Source organism: Ictidomys tridecemlineatus, chromosome 6, assembly GCF_052094955.1.
Source record: "Ictidomys tridecemlineatus isolate mIctTri1 chromosome 6, mIctTri1.hap1, whole genome shotgun sequence".
NCBI lineage: Eukaryota > Metazoa > Chordata > Mammalia > Rodentia > Sciuridae > Ictidomys > Ictidomys tridecemlineatus.
In genome coordinates, this window is record NC_135482.1 from 95,337,813 (window position 1) to 95,353,254 (window position 15,442).

The following is a 15,442-nucleotide window of genomic DNA, read 5'->3' on the forward strand; positions in this document are numbered from 1 at the left end:
GTCACAGAGTATGATCATTGTCAGTAACTACTGAAGATAGTTTCATTTTGAACTTTCATATATTTTCTTCTAATTGTCATTTATAGAATGTCTCTCTTTACTTAAAAGCTTATTAAGGTTTAAAAATACTTAAGGATGATGGAGACCATATATTGAAAAAAAGTCCCATTTCCTGAATCCATTTCCCGTCTTATAAATTTCAGAACGGACAAAGGCGTTGGTCAGTAATCTGGTTACCTGCAGGCTTTCTTTGATGTCCTGGGCTTCAAGGCTCAGTGTGTGGGCTGCACTCAGGGCAAGCCTTAGGAAGTCTGGGAGGACTATGAGAGGAAGAACTTTCATGCCAAGGGTAAAAGAGGAACTGATGTAATGTCCTGGAGAGATTTCACTCTCCGTTCCTGCCCAGATCTTTGGGAACAATGAAGGAGGGAGACAGTGCTCTAGATAATTCAACTCAGATTTTACCTCTGACTCAGGATCCGGGCAGGAACAGGACTTGGAGGAGCTTTATTTATTTATTTCTCTGCAGACACTGTTCAAAGAGGAAGTACTTGATGGAGTTGATAACATTAATGGTTGAGAACTGGATCTGAGGGTATTTAATTCCAGGCTCCTGGTGGTCTGGGTACAACCACTGTCAAGGCTTAAAGGCTTGCAACAAGACCTTCCAAGCTTTGTTTCAGTTTGCAAAGCATGCGCCCACATACAGAGTGGGCTATGACGTTCCTACCCGGCTGCCTGCTGCCTCTGTTATTATAAGTTGGCAGCAGGGTATGGAAACTTGCGAGACCAGAGCCGGCAGGCAGAGAAGCTCCGGACACAGGAAATGCGCTGCGCGGACAGTGGGTGCATTAAATCCCCCAGATGTAGGAGTCTTCTGTCTAAAACAAGAAGATTTTTTTGGTCTGGGCTTGATGTCTGGGTTTGTTCTTGGTGAGTTGCCCAGCTGAAAACTGGGAAATGGTCCACATTGCCCTCGATCTGAAGGTCTTGATATGGGAGGGAAATGCACAAGGAAGAGGGAGGGCAAGCCACACACGGTAGTCACTGTGGACATAGAAGGATGGAGGAAGAAAGCCCAAGGACTAGCAAGGGCTGTCATTCTGGCTGAAAGTGTTTTCTGATCCCAAACCTTTCTCTTTATAGACCTCTTTCAGACACAAATAATTCTCTTCTCAGTGCCAAATAACTGGAAATAAATCAGGACTTTAATGTGGTCACTAAATAAAAAGATTTGATTCCTTGTTTTCTTTCCTTTTACTTATTAGAAAAGTTTCTCTATTTGAAATTTGTCAAAATTTGACCTAATTGAATTATGTTATAGTGAATAACTAGTTAACATAAAACAAAAAAAAAATATGTCATTGGTAAAAGTCCTGGGTTTTGACTGGGCAATGTACAAGGTAGAGCACAAATTAAGCTCAAGTTTATATCTCACACACCAGGATTGCACTTCTGCCTTCATGCTTTCCCTAGGCTACCGATAAAGCTCAGAGAAGGAGTGACACAGGGAGATGCTATCCCCAGCCCAGCGGATAACTCTCACTCACTAGCCTACTCACATTGTTCTAGAAGGGATCATGTCCCAGTGGTTTCATAGAAGACTAGTGGGAACAAGAATGATAAAAAGAACTAAATGAAAGCTAAAGGCTCCAGTTGAAGGCTCTTAAGTAGAATTAAAAATTTATTTTACATGTACATGCAAGTTCTTTTACCCCCACTGTGGGTTGAATTATGGCCCTCCAAAAATCATATGTTGAAATCCTAACCCCAAGTATAGTTCAGAATGTGGACTTATCTGGAAAGAGCTAACTACAGATGTAAGTTAGCTAAGGTCATTTAAACATCCAGTACCACTGGTGTCTCTATGAAAAGGGGACTTTGGACACAGGAACATGTACACAGGAATCATACTGTATGAAGAGGGCAGAGATCTCCAAGCTAAGGAAAACCAATGATTGTTTTTGAAGTTAAGAGAGTGGACTAGACCAGATCCTTCCCCTCAGCCTTCAGGAGAGACCAACCCAGTTGTACCTTGATCTTGGACTTCTGTCACCTAGTACTTTGTTATGGGCAGCCCTAGCAAACTAATAAATCCCTCTTCTTTGACTCATTTTTCTCAAGACTCAACTTCTGGTTGATTTGGGGACCTTCTACTGACTTTTTGCTGGCTCATTCTAACCTGTCCATCTCAATAAGTTGCCGATGTCACTGAAATCCTTTGTAGGGCCTGAGAAGAAAACTGCCCTAAGTTTGGAGTGCCTGATTCATCTACGTTTATAAACAATAAACTCGTAGGTAAGCTCCTAGAATTCTGTAAGCATTTGATGAAATGGTGCTGAGGCTTAGTCTTCCTTTCTTCGGGCTGGGGGACTGCCTCCACACACACTGCCTCCTAGTGGGTCAGTGCAGACAGCATCTGCACATTTGCACTCAGAGATGGGCCTGGCTTCCAGCTCCTGGCTGTAAATCGTCCTGCTCTTCACTGGCAGGATAGTTTCCTTCAATCTCAAGAAAGCAGCCGCAAGAAGTGAATTTAAAAAAAAAAAAAAAAAAATCAAGGCTCAGATTTCAAATGAGCCAATTAGGCCTGTGGGGGTAAACCTGTCAATCATTTATAGAGACTGAGGTCAGGGTGGCACAAAGATAAGGCTGAGAGTCTTGGAATGGGGAAAACAGTAAGATAGTCCCTCAACAGAGGTCTTCCTTCTCTGGAGATGAAATCAAACTGCTGCAAGTTCCTTATCTCAAAGAGATCAGGTGACATTTCCCTAGGTATTAAAGGAACTTTCTTGGAGACTTCCTGCCTATCTTGAGAGAGTTATGTAGCGATCTACTGCCCCTAAAACTTCTGGCTTAAAAGGGTAAGCAAGCCTTAGAGCTAATAGCAGCCTCCAGACTACTGGAGGAAGTTGGAGGAGGCAGGGAGGGTGAGCAGAAGACTGAAGGCTCCGATGAGACACCAATGCCCTCTGCACAATCCAGTGCTCTCCACTTTGATAAGGCAAACAAATGCTGCAGTAGGGACAAAGGTCAGAGGTAAAAGGTCATACTGCCCTAGGCCCTGAAATATAGGAAGAAGAGGCTCTTAGCCTCTATTTCCTTACCTACAGAGTAGGAATAGGAAGTCAAAATCTGGATCTGCTCTTAGCCTCTATTTCCTTATCTACAGAGTAGGAACAGGAAGTCAAGATCTGGACCTGTTCTTCTGGTGGGATTTCCCATTATCTGCTGCCAGAATCAAGAATCACAGAATGGAAGGGTTGGGTGGGGGAGAGGGGCAAAAAAGGTTAATCTTGTTCTCAAATGTGAGAGGAACAGAAAGAAGATTACCAAAAAGTTTCAAAAGGGTCATGTAGGGCCCACCAGGTGTCAGGTACTGAGTGGTAATACAAGCAGTGATTACTTCAAAACAGGCTGTGTTCTGAAAGCAAATAAGATTGGTGCTTTAGATGTATTTCCCTGTAGAAATTGTGCTATAGAAGGTGCCTAGTTAATCCACGATGGTGTTCTAAAGGAGGCAACAGGCCTTTCCTAGGCACAGGATGCACAAATCTGGTGCTTGCATAAAGTACATGAAGTCACAAAAATGAGAGTGGCTAAGAAAATTGGAATTGGAAGTAAGAAACAAAAAACAATCATTGCACAACAATATGGATATATTTAACACTACTGAAAACAGTAGTGTTTTTAAGTGTAACAGTACACTTAAAAATTAATAAGATGGTAGGGCTGGGGATGTGGCTCAAGTGGTATCGCGCTCGCCTGGCATGTGTGCGGCCCGCCGGGTTCGGTCCTCAGCACCACATACAAACAAAGATGTTGTGTCCGCCGAAAACTAAAAAATAAATATTAAAATTCTCTCTCTCTCTCTCTTTAAAAAAATTAATATGATGGTAAATGTTTTATGTGTATTTTATCAAAACCCCAAACATTTGCAGAAAAGAGCTGGGTACACATGTATAATCTCAGGAACTTGGGAGGCTGAGGTAGGACAATTACAAGTTCAAAGCCAGCCTCAGCAACTTAGTAACTTACCAGATGCCTAAGTAACTTAGTGAGACACTGTCTCTAAAATAAAAAATAAAAAGGGCTGAGGATGTGGCTCAGTGGAAAATTTCCCCTGGGTTCAATCCCCAGTGTTTAAAAAAAAAAAAAAATTCCAGAAAAAGAAAAGATAGAAAAAAAGAAAACCTAAATACTCAATGTAAGAAATTTCAAATGACAATGAGTAATATTTATGAAGTGCTTTCTATCCGACAGGTGCCATTCCTGGGCATTTATCATATATTTATCATATTAACTCATTTCTTTCTTACATCAACTCTATGTGATAGGTACTGTTATTTTTCCTCTTTTGCAGATGGAAATTGATGCACAAGGATGTGATGTGACTTGTCCAAAGACACATAGCTAGTGAACCAGGGAGCTGGGATTTGAACCCAGGTGGTCTGGATCCAGAGCACACACAAGTACCTTATGCTCTGTAGCTCCTACATGTGTTACATGGCTAAAATGCCCCAGTCTGTGACCTCGTTGACACTTGGTCATCAGCACCATTTCACAAGACTGGAGAATCAAGGTGATTTTTACAACAGCCAGTAGGAAGCTGTGGCTTGAACAGATGAAAACTTCCTTTACCTGGTGCCTTCCGAGCAGCTGTCACCAGGGCCAACTTCTAGGGAGTGCTCTGCACTGAGGCCCCAGGTCCAATGGGGAACCAAGGCCAGCACTTTCACTCATAGAAGCCAGCAAGGCACCAAAACCCACCTGTCTCACAGGCTGGGAGACTTCTATCAGTCTGAGTCCATTCATTCTAAAGGAACTGAACTATCAGGTTCATTCTGTCCAATTTAGTATGGGTTCTTAAAATCATGAACTAAAAACATACTTTGGGATCTCAAAAGTTCCCTGCCATTGTTTTGTTAGTTCCCATTTGTTGGTACCATAACAGGAGTGTTGGGACCTACCATGCTGTACTCTGGTAGGTGATCTTAACATTGTTTTGGCATCCTTATCTCCACAATGCCTACTCATCTTTCAATCATTTTCCCTATTTTTAAGGCACTCGCACAACAAAACTTTGTAAAACTATTATTTTGGTCTGTTCATTCATGCTGCATGAAAACAGCATGGGAGGCAACCCTATGTCGATTCAAATCTTAGCTTTACTACTTAATATGGGGACATATTACTTTATTGCTCTTAGTCTCTATTTCCTCATCTATAAAGTGAGGATAATAACATTACCTTTTTTATAGGGTGATTGTGACGATTAAATGATTTAAATGTTTAAGAGCTTAGAAGGGCCTGGCATATAAGAAGGACCCAATAAATGTTAGCTATTATTTTGTTATTATGAAATAGATTCACATGTCTCATCTTCTTTAATCATCTCGTTAAAATTGTAAAAGATTTCCTTCCACCAGTTGGGCTCTTGGATTTGGTGATGGTGGCTGGGGTGAGATGGGTAATATTTCCCTCAAGATGGCAATCACATGAAGAAAACCTCTAAGGGCCATCACAGGATGCATGTGGCCCTCCTGTCCCCCCACCCCCACCCCCGCCCACGAAATGACTGCTTTCTACCATCTGGGCCATTCCCGTGTGCTAGAGATAAGGAAAATTGAGACCCAGAGTATTTCAATGTTTGAAATTTCTTAACAAGCTTCAGATTTCCACGTCTACCTGGTGAAAAAAGCTGCCACCAGAGCAGAACCGCCCCCTTAAATCTGCATCCACTGTTGCAGAGACAATCACAGCACCCCACGTGTGAACATTCTCATGTTAAAGTGATTAAAACTACCCCTCATAATTGTCTCTTAGATGGATCAAAGGAAAGGGTGAGACTGAGAGTCTAACTGATAGGAGGGGCCCCAGAGAAGGTGACGGGAAGAGAATGTTAGACAAACAACCTTTTATGTAGGCCTTTTCCTTACAGACTGTGTGTCTGTCCTGTCTTACAGGGCTCACTCTTATAGGCGGAGTTGGCTCATCCAGTGACTTCAGACTGATGGGAAGCATGGCCCAATGAGCTTTTAGGGAATTGCTATTCAAGTATAACCAGTGGCAACTGGTAATAAAGTGGCAACTGGTAATAAAGTCTATCTTTGAAAGTTACTTTTAGCTCTAAGGGACCTGAAAACAACCGAATTTGGACTAAGCTATCAAAAGAAGTTGTCGTAACAAATATATGTAAAATAAATATATTTTATAATCATTTGTGGCTCCAAGATTTCTAAAGATGTTGTGCCTTCTGGTTGTTGTGTGAAAAGCAGCAGCATTGTTTATTTTGTCTCCTTTCTACATAAGCACCCAGCCCCCATCTAACGCATTCTGTAGGTAAAATGAGTCATAATAGTAAAATAAGAGAAACCTGCTTAAACTGAGCTTTTCATTATGAAATGAATGGTGCCAATCTTGGTTTGGCTGCTGGAAGGGGCAATATTATTAGAAGCTCTTGATAAGGTGTGACAAATGAGAACAGAAGAGGTTTTCTACTGTTTCTGAGTAGTGTCAGGCAGGACTGTCATGGTTTTCTGAATTTCTGTTGCCCAAGACTCTGAGGGTGAAGAATCTGTTATTGACCTTCACACCGCTTGGACATAATGTAAGGATTTTGGAGCCATCACAGAATTAGACACTGTTTAGTCTAACCCCATCCTACAACTGGGGAAACTGAAAGCCAGGGAAATGAGAAATGTTGGCGTCATGATTTGTTCTGGCAGAAAGGAGGATTTGAATCTGACTTCCTGACTTCTAGATCCCACCGTTTAACAATTTCTCCCTCTCTCTCTCTCTCTCTCTCTCTCTCTCTCTCTCTCTCATTCCATTTGTCTGGGATGCTTCTGATTTATGGGCTTCATAATAATGCCCTAGGTCTTTGTCCTATGTGTCCCAGAACAGAAGAAATACTGTTGACCTAATTATATAACATCCCCTCCCTTCCCATAACTAATAAGGGAAGAGAGTAGAAATACAGGTTTTCCTGGATGTACGTAGTAATCTGATTACTGCTCTGCTCAAGGCCTGACAGAATTTCAGAACACAATACATTATAGAAATAACAAGTACTCACAAAGTAAAGGGTTTGAATCACTGTGATCAACCTTTCCAGGACTGGAAGGGGAAGCTGACACTGGCTTCCTAGCTTCTGGCACTGCCATGTGACTGCTAGCAAGGAAGGTGAGATTTCAAGTAATGCCTCACAAAGGGTGTCTGTGGGGGAGCTTTGCTAGATTAAATAAGACACATGTGTTTTGTGATGTAAATTCCACTGTGAAATGATCAATGTGTGAACTGACTAAGTTGGTGGCTGGGATCAGGTGAATGGTGGGCTGGGGGTTGAGTGAAGCCCCCTTTTTGCATTTCACTTTCCAGGCCTCACTGCGCCAGGCAGCTCAGCAGCTGACTTGGGCACTCTCTGCTGGCCCCATTCTCTTCCTATCCTCTCTTTCATATTCAGGCTGAGCATCCCTAATCCAAAACTGGAAATCCAAAGTGCTCCAGAGTCTGAAAACTTTTGAATGCTGACCTGATGCCATGAGTAGAAAATTCCACACCTGACCTCATGTGACAGGTTGCAGCCAAAATGCAGGACATTAGTAAATTGTGTAAAATCAAAACTTTAAAAATATTTAAAAGATTGTATAAAACTACCTTCAGGCTATGTGTATAAGGTGTATATGAAACACAGATGAATTTTCTGTTTAGACTTGTTGTTAGAGTCTGTAAACAAGTCTGGATGGCACCTGGCAAAATGCCAGAGGGAGTGGTTTGTGAAGTGATGCCAGCGAGCTATTAAGTGTGGAGATTCCTTATTGGTTGACTGCTGTATCTAGTTTATGTTAATTAAGATAAGCTGTGTGGAATGTATAAATATCGCTCCGGTCCTACAATAAACGGCTCCCACTCCTGCTGTATCAACGTACACAAGTTGTTCGTAACCCCCAGGTTATTTTGCTGCAGCCAGACTGCGGCAACTTGTGTCCCATCCCAAAATATCTCACTATGTATATTACAAAATCGGAAATTTGAAATACTTGTGGTCCTAAGCATTTTGGATAAGGCATATTCAACTTTGTGTGTGTGTGTGTGTGTGTGTCAGAGCCACGTCAATAATAACATAAAGAGTCTTGGGTTAATATGCTTTTGCATGTATCCCTAATTATGTAAAATAAATCATTGAGGAAGTAATAATTGATGTGTCTAATTTCCCATTGCAGACTCTTTTTCAGGACCAGATCTTTCTATATGCTAACATATGCTCACATCAATCATTTATTACCCTTCACAATTAAATACAACACTATAGATTCTCAAGACAATTCACACTGAGCTGGATGTTTTCTTTTTGGAGAAGAAGGGAAAGAGGCTGGCGGTGGTTGGAGGTGGGATACAAGTACTGACCCATTCACCACTCTACTTGGTCTGTCTGACATTAAGTCAACACGTATCTGAAAGTCAGTGGTGGTGGGGGATGGCCTCTTCACATCACCTCTGTGCCTTGGACAGCTCTTCTCATTTGATACCACCTCAGAGACCTATGCTTCTACCTTGCTGTGTCCATCTGCACACCACATCTAATAGACAAAGGGGCAGGGCATATGCTCTCAGATCCTGCTTCCTGTCTGTCAGCCTTAAGGACAGGTCTCTGAGAATGCATTAGATATTTTAAGGTTGGTTCTGAAGCCGAGCCACCTGGTCTGCAGGGTGATGAAACCTTTGACCTTGGCCTCATTAGCTCCATTCTCTTACCTACTGAGCTCACCACTGACATAACACTTGAGAGCACAGCTCATTACTACCTATGCACTAGCATATCTGCATTTACTTGGTTTGAGAGTAGTTCTCGGAGTAAGCCAGCTTTCTCTATTGATGAGCTCTGGCAAATGAGAACAACAAACATACCTACTTATCAGTCAAATCAGGCCAAGGAGAAAGGAGGAAAATTTATGATAAGGTGCATCCACATGCCTCCAATCATATTTGGGAATAAAATGGGGACAGAAATTCCAAATGGGATTTTTTTTTTTTTTTTAAAATAAGAAAAGCGAGGGACGCCCATCACACACTCTGTATCTGAAGGGGCAGACTAGGTAATGTAATTCTTGACAGTGTCAAGCTTCAGTAAACCCACCTCCTCTTTTCTAGAGTGACTGTTGGCTATTATGCAGTCCGGAAATGAACACAGCAAGAAGAGCAAAAGAACATTAAAAACTGAATTGGGGGAGGGAGAAGCTGCTAAATTTAGCAGAGGTAAGGCCCAGGGAAGAAACAGTGAGAGAAAGATGCAGGGACCGTGCCAGAAATGCTCGTCTATTATTCTCCATCATGGAAGTGAGGGGACTTGCTGTGAGATGCTGGCACAAGGAGGCCACGTGAACCACCTGGACTCAGGCTCTCTTTGGTGAAGTGTTAAGAAAACACAAAACTTACAAAAATATTAGCCCTGCTCTTGGAGATGATCAATCAATTTAAGGAAATTCCCCAAGGGGAGGTAAGGCCCTGGAAATCTGGCCCTAAGGAAAGCACAGTGAAAAAGCACCACTGTACATTTAGGAGTGTTGCATGGTCTACCTGGCAGGAGAATGCAGACACAGTGGCCCTCAGAGGCGAGACTGAGCTCTTCTGTGGAATCAGGCTGAAAACAGTGTTTTTAAACCCAATTTCTGTCCCTGAACACCTGCTCTCAAACTACGTCCAGGACCACAGTTCCCCCAGTGTGTGGTGAGCCGTTCCTGTGCCTTCCCATTGTCCACCAGTGCTTTTATGATTCCTGCGAATCACAACAGGAGCAGCAACTGGGACATCAGCAAGAAGCCCCGGCACTGAGCACAGGCCAATAAACTTCCCTAAGGTCGAAGAAGAAGCCCCAACCCAACACTGAGTCCACATGGTCTGGGGTTTTTCTTTCCTGTTTCATTACCTATTGTTCAAAAATCTTGATCATTTTCCCCAAGACTTTCCTTACTAGCCTGAAAATCCCAGTGCTCCACTCTCTGGTTCCAGTTTCACCTCCTTGGATAAGCTTTGCAAAGGCAAGATGTTGATCACTGTTGTAGAGGGTGGTGGCTTGCAGGGGTCTATGTATTTTATTTGGTCTATTTGGAATACATATGTATGTGTGTGTACATGTATTTGTGTGTGTGTGTGTGTGTGTGTGTGTGTGTGTGTGTGTGTGTATCTGCGTGTATACTATTTAAATGTGGTGAACAGGTGGACACAGCAAGGTAGGAGCATAGGTCTCTATGAGGTGGTATCAAATGAGAAGAGTTGTCCAAGGCACAGAGGTGACGTGAAGAGGCCATCCCTCACCATTTCACATTTATATACACACATATACATGTATATATATTTGAAAATTTTCATAATAAAAGGCGGGGTGGGCACAGCACCCGCATTATCCAACTGCTGCATTTCAAGGTCTAGCCCCACTCTTAGTCATTTACTCTGCCTGGAATGTTCTCCACTTCATCATTGCTTATTAGAACCCTGCTGGACCTTCAAGGAATCCTCCAGAGAGCCCTTCTTTACGAAGCTGACTTTGCTTCTTGTACTTGGACATAACCTCCCCTTCTATTCTCTGTCTCTATGGTGTCTACTGTTATAATTGGACTTTTATTCTCATGTGTACATTTGTCTCATGGCTTCAATTAGATTGTGAGCCTCAGAGAGTCAACTCCATCACATCTTATTTATCTAGGCATTTCCCCCAGTGCCTTCCACATTGTAGGCACTCAATAAATATTTGTTGACTGAAAAATGACTTTGCATGAATAAGAACAGCTAATAAAGTTAATAATGAAACCCCAGGGGTTTGTCTAAACCTCAGGTAAGGAAAGAGCAGCCTTGTCCAGTACCTTCTTCGTGGTTCTGATGCAGTAGGACCTCTGGCTGAGTGTGGATAGAGTTTCCAGGGTGAAAGAATGGTGAGAAAAGAATCCGAGGTTTCCTCTGCTTCAGGATATGCTGAAGGAGTTCATAGAGCACATCACCTGGGAAGAAAAGAAATGGGAGAGAGACGGCATACTTATTCCACTGCTGCTGACTGGGCTGAAGCTACGTGCCTGGCACTTCGGTACGGACATGCGGTAAAAATAATGGGCATGCCAAGTGTCCTCGTGGAGCTCACAGGGACAGGACACAGCCCTTGAAACTCAAGAAGTCAGAACCATGTGATTTTTTAAAATTAAACATTTTTGATTATGAAAGCAATATATAAGAATAGTTTTTTAAAATGTGCAAAACCAGAAAGGAAACAAAACCACCTAGATTTCCATTACGAAGTCAGAGAAGCCTTGGTAATGATGTCTACCGTTAGGTAGTGAGGATCTGGTTTTAGTAGTTAGGAACCACTTTTTCCCCTCTACCTTAGGTTTTGAGGATGTTCCCACATTACTGAATTGCTTTAGGAGCTGGCTAATGATAGCCTATTAGAGTAACATCCCGGACATTAGGGGGAATTTAAATTCTCCCAACTTAATTCCTATTATTTTTGTGAAAATATCCTCTTTTACATATCTCTTTGTTTGTACTTCAGATTATTCAAAGAATTACGAAGTCAATTTGTACGAATATATTTTATGTTCCGATGACAACTCAGATTCTTTACAGAAACCTTCCCAACAGAGACAAATACGCCTTTCTAACTGACTCCAACCCTGGGCAGGAAGAGAATAAAAATGAACAAAATTCACAAGTCCGGTCAGAGGTGCTAACTATTGACGATGCTCTATAAGGAACTGGCACAGTCTGGGATGCTTCCCTCCTTTAAAAATATATATAGGCATTATGCCAAGGTTCTACAAGCTCTAGAGAATCATCTTAAGATGTCAGCCGCTGGCAGAAGATGGTGGGGGCTGGTTTGAGCGGAGGCCCCTCTGTTCTGATATAGTTGGTATTTGAAGTGTCCACTGAAAATAGTTAATTAGCAAAGTAACTGAAATGGTCTGGTCCTCCCCTTTGGCTTAAATCCAAGTTCAAAATGCAGGTGGGTGCTTCAAAACCTTATAAGGATGGGTGATTAATCTTTAAAATGCTGTCCCCCCTACGCCCTTCCCTACACAGAGATATGCAGTCAACAATTGTACCAAACAATGGGCCTTTGTTTCTAATTTTAGCCATTTTTTAACAGATACTTTAATTAACAACTTTAACTGCATATTCTGGGCTATAGATATCGCTATATTATTTTTTTCCTCCAAATTTAGCATGTTTCTGAATTCCATATTAATTTCTTTCTTTCTGCAAATCTCCACTCCACTGTTTGTACCACATGAAGTTCCATGGCTACCCGATCCCAAGAAATTCCTGGGGGAACCTTTTGACCTTGCTTTTAAAAACTTTGTTCTTTCCTCCACCTTTGAATTTTGGTTGCTATTAGTGTAACTTACTGCCACTACTATTTGGATAAGAAAAGGCTTCAAAGAGATGAAGATGAAGATGAAGTCTCTTGGGTGTTTCATTAAAAGGAGACAGGCAGGAAAATGCAAAGGTGTTCTGACCACACTTTTGGAAATGTCACGGATGAGGGAGGACCTGGCACACGTGGCCATGTTTGAGAGCTGGGAAGGGCTCTGGCACTCGTGGACTCCAAATCTAGTAGTCATGGTGATGGTTCTGATGAGATGGGGATGCGCAGCCCAAAATACAGTCCTATTTTAATGATTCGTATTTTAATCTCACATAAAAATAAGTCCCTAATCAACACTTGGGTGGTTTTTTTTTTTTTTTTTGGTTTAGTGTAAATGTCTTCCTGAACTTTTCCTAATTTACATGGCCTCACACTTGCTGGGTTTGATCCTGTGGGTTTGATCAATGTTTTATTTCAGTAGTTGCAGAACAGAAAATGAAAACATTAAAAAATGTGTTCCTGATGATTACTATTACTAAAAAAAAATGGTCTGTAATTAGTGTATCCATTTTGGAAGGGGAGGCCAGGAAATATAAATTTAGTGTCTGTGAGGGTGTTGGAGGCTGTTCACGCAGCAAGGCAGCTGAGGTGCAGCGAGGGGCACAGACTGCGGAGGCAGCCGCCTGGGCATCAGGTCACCTTGAGCAAGTCCCAGGACTTCTCTGCAGAATGAAATTGTAGCACCTATCTCAGATGCTGGCTGTGAGGGTTACATGAGGGAAATGTCTAGAAGTACCTGGAGCAGGGTTAATGTACATGTCGCCCTCAGGTCTTCCTTGGAGGCTGGCTCCGGGTTGGAGAAGCTCCCTGGTGGGGACCAGAACAGGGGCTGGAGGGGAGGAAGCCAGTCTCCTCTGTTCATAAAGGAAGTGAGGTAAGAGAACAGAATGGTTTGGTCTATGCTCTGAAGCTTAGCTGACTGATACTTCCTTAGGCAAATCTCTTAACCTTTCCAATCCTCATTTCCTCATCTAGAAAATGGTAATCAGCATCCACTCTGCAGGATTTTTGGCAGGATTCATGGAGTGACATGGTCAATAACAAAAAGCTCAATGCGGCACCAGGCAAAAAGTAAGCGCTCAGCAAACACTAGCTATGGCTGTCACCACCACCATCACTCACTCTACATTATTGTTATTAATATTAGTATTCAAGGGGCTTAGGTCGGCTTTGTAGGCCCCTAAAGATGTCTCACATGGAAAATAGAAGAGAAGGGTCTAGATCATGGTTGTGGGCTCCTGGGACCCTGCAGCTGGCCTTGCTAGGTCACGCCCTCAGAGACACTAATATGTGCTCTGCCTCACACTCTCCCAGGCCTGCTGGCTGGTTGGCTTTGGACTCTCATCCTGGAGCTGGCCAAGAATACCAGACAGTGAAGCTTCTCCCTGAGCATGTAGGAGAAAGTAGGGGGAGGTTGAGCCAAGCAGGACTCTTGCCAGTTTCATACCTAAACTGTGAGCCTATTTTGACTACTGCTAAGATAACAGTCATAAATGCCGTCTAGTAGGGGTGGCTATCAAGTGAGCATGGACCCAAGTCCCAGGTGGTTGGCCAGAAAAAAATTTAATTTTAAGACTCTAGAGTGTGACCATGACTAGACCAATCCATTCAAAGACACCTTTTCTCAGTAATTAAGGTCTTGGTCAGGGAATGTGACTGGATTAGCATAAATATATCACTACCATGGGAGTGTGGGGCAGATGAGCTGTGTAAGAACTATGCATGTTGCATGACTGGTGTACCTGTAATGACATGGTATCTTAGGCCTAGAGAGGATTTTAGTGGTTTCTTACATGGACTCAAACTTCTGTTTGGTATGAGTCCCCAGCTACTCTTCCCCTGCCAAGAAGTAGCCTTGGACGAGTATGTCCTGTGATGGGCAGCTGGCCATGGCATAAGTAAACCATATTTGGATGGCTATAGTTGGTAGAAAATTCTGTTGAGTTGGAATCTGGCCATCCCTGTACCTAAGTTCTTAGTCTTGGCTTCTGGAGAACACAAATCGTGTGTTTTATCTATAACAGGTTTCTAAATGAAGATGCCCTTCCAACTTTCTCCTGTCCACTGCCCCTTAGGTCTTCCAACACCCAGCCTGTTCTACCAATACACTCTTCAAATTCTCATATACACAGGAGGTCACATCTAAAAAGTATATGAACAAAAAGGCTCTCTGGTATATAGAAAATGTTTTTTAAAAGTTATATTCACTAGCCTACTGAAAACAAAGAGCATGAGCCATAGTCTTATATATCTAACTTAGCAAATGACCCCTGGCTTAAATTCAAGTGGCATTTAAAAAAATTCTTTGTGCCTTTGGTTCTTGTTAAATCTTCTCCATCATCCCAGAAAAGATGTAACCATACTAACTAATGCTTTATTGCACTAAGCAATGGAATCCAGGGCTGTAGGTCAAATATTTGTCCCTCCAAATATCTTTGTGCATACATACATAGTTCATGTACTCATGTGACATGTAGAGGGGGATTTGTCATGAAGTTAGCAAGTTTAGGGGCACTTCACTTGCATAAGTCTCTGCAAAGGGTCCTAGACATATTTGTATCCCCCAAATTAGAAGCTTCAGGTCCTAAAATATAGATATTCTTGTGGGTGCCCGCAAAAATAGACATAATACACATACCATGTTGACATGTGTATCTTTTTTTTTTTTTAAAGAGAGAGTGAGAGAGGAGATAAAGAGAGAGAATTTTTAATATTTATTTTCTAGTTCTCGGCGGACACAACATCTTTGTTGGTATGTGGTGCGGCGGATCGAACCCGGGCGGCAGGCTACCGCTTGAGCCACATCCCCAGCCCGACATGTGTATCTTGATGTGACAAGCTAGGATGTACTTTGAGAATCCTAGATTCTATTATTTTATTGAAATTTGTTTCAAATGGATAGTAGAGGAAAGTGAACAATACCACAATAAGTTGTCTTATCAACCTTACCGCTGTCTGGAGACCAAGAACGTACAGATGCTACTGAGAAGTGGGTGTTAAATTCATTTAAGTTATTTTACTTTTAGA

General features: G+C 42.2%; 1 protein-coding gene across 4 annotated transcripts in view; it reads right to left on the reverse strand.

Annotated features, from left to right (window-relative positions):
* Positions 1 to 15,442, reverse strand: part of Etv6 (ETS variant transcription factor 6) — a 224,002-nt gene that overhangs the window by 26,603 nt on the left and 181,957 nt on the right. For all 4 annotated transcript variants that reach the window (XM_078015227.1, XM_078015226.1, XM_078015228.1 and 1 more), the window contains one exon: positions 10,863 to 10,997. In XM_078015227.1, coding sequence (XP_077871353.1) covers positions 10,863 to 10,997 — 135 coding nt within the window. The remainder of the gene's footprint in view (positions 1 to 10,862; positions 10,998 to 15,442) is intronic.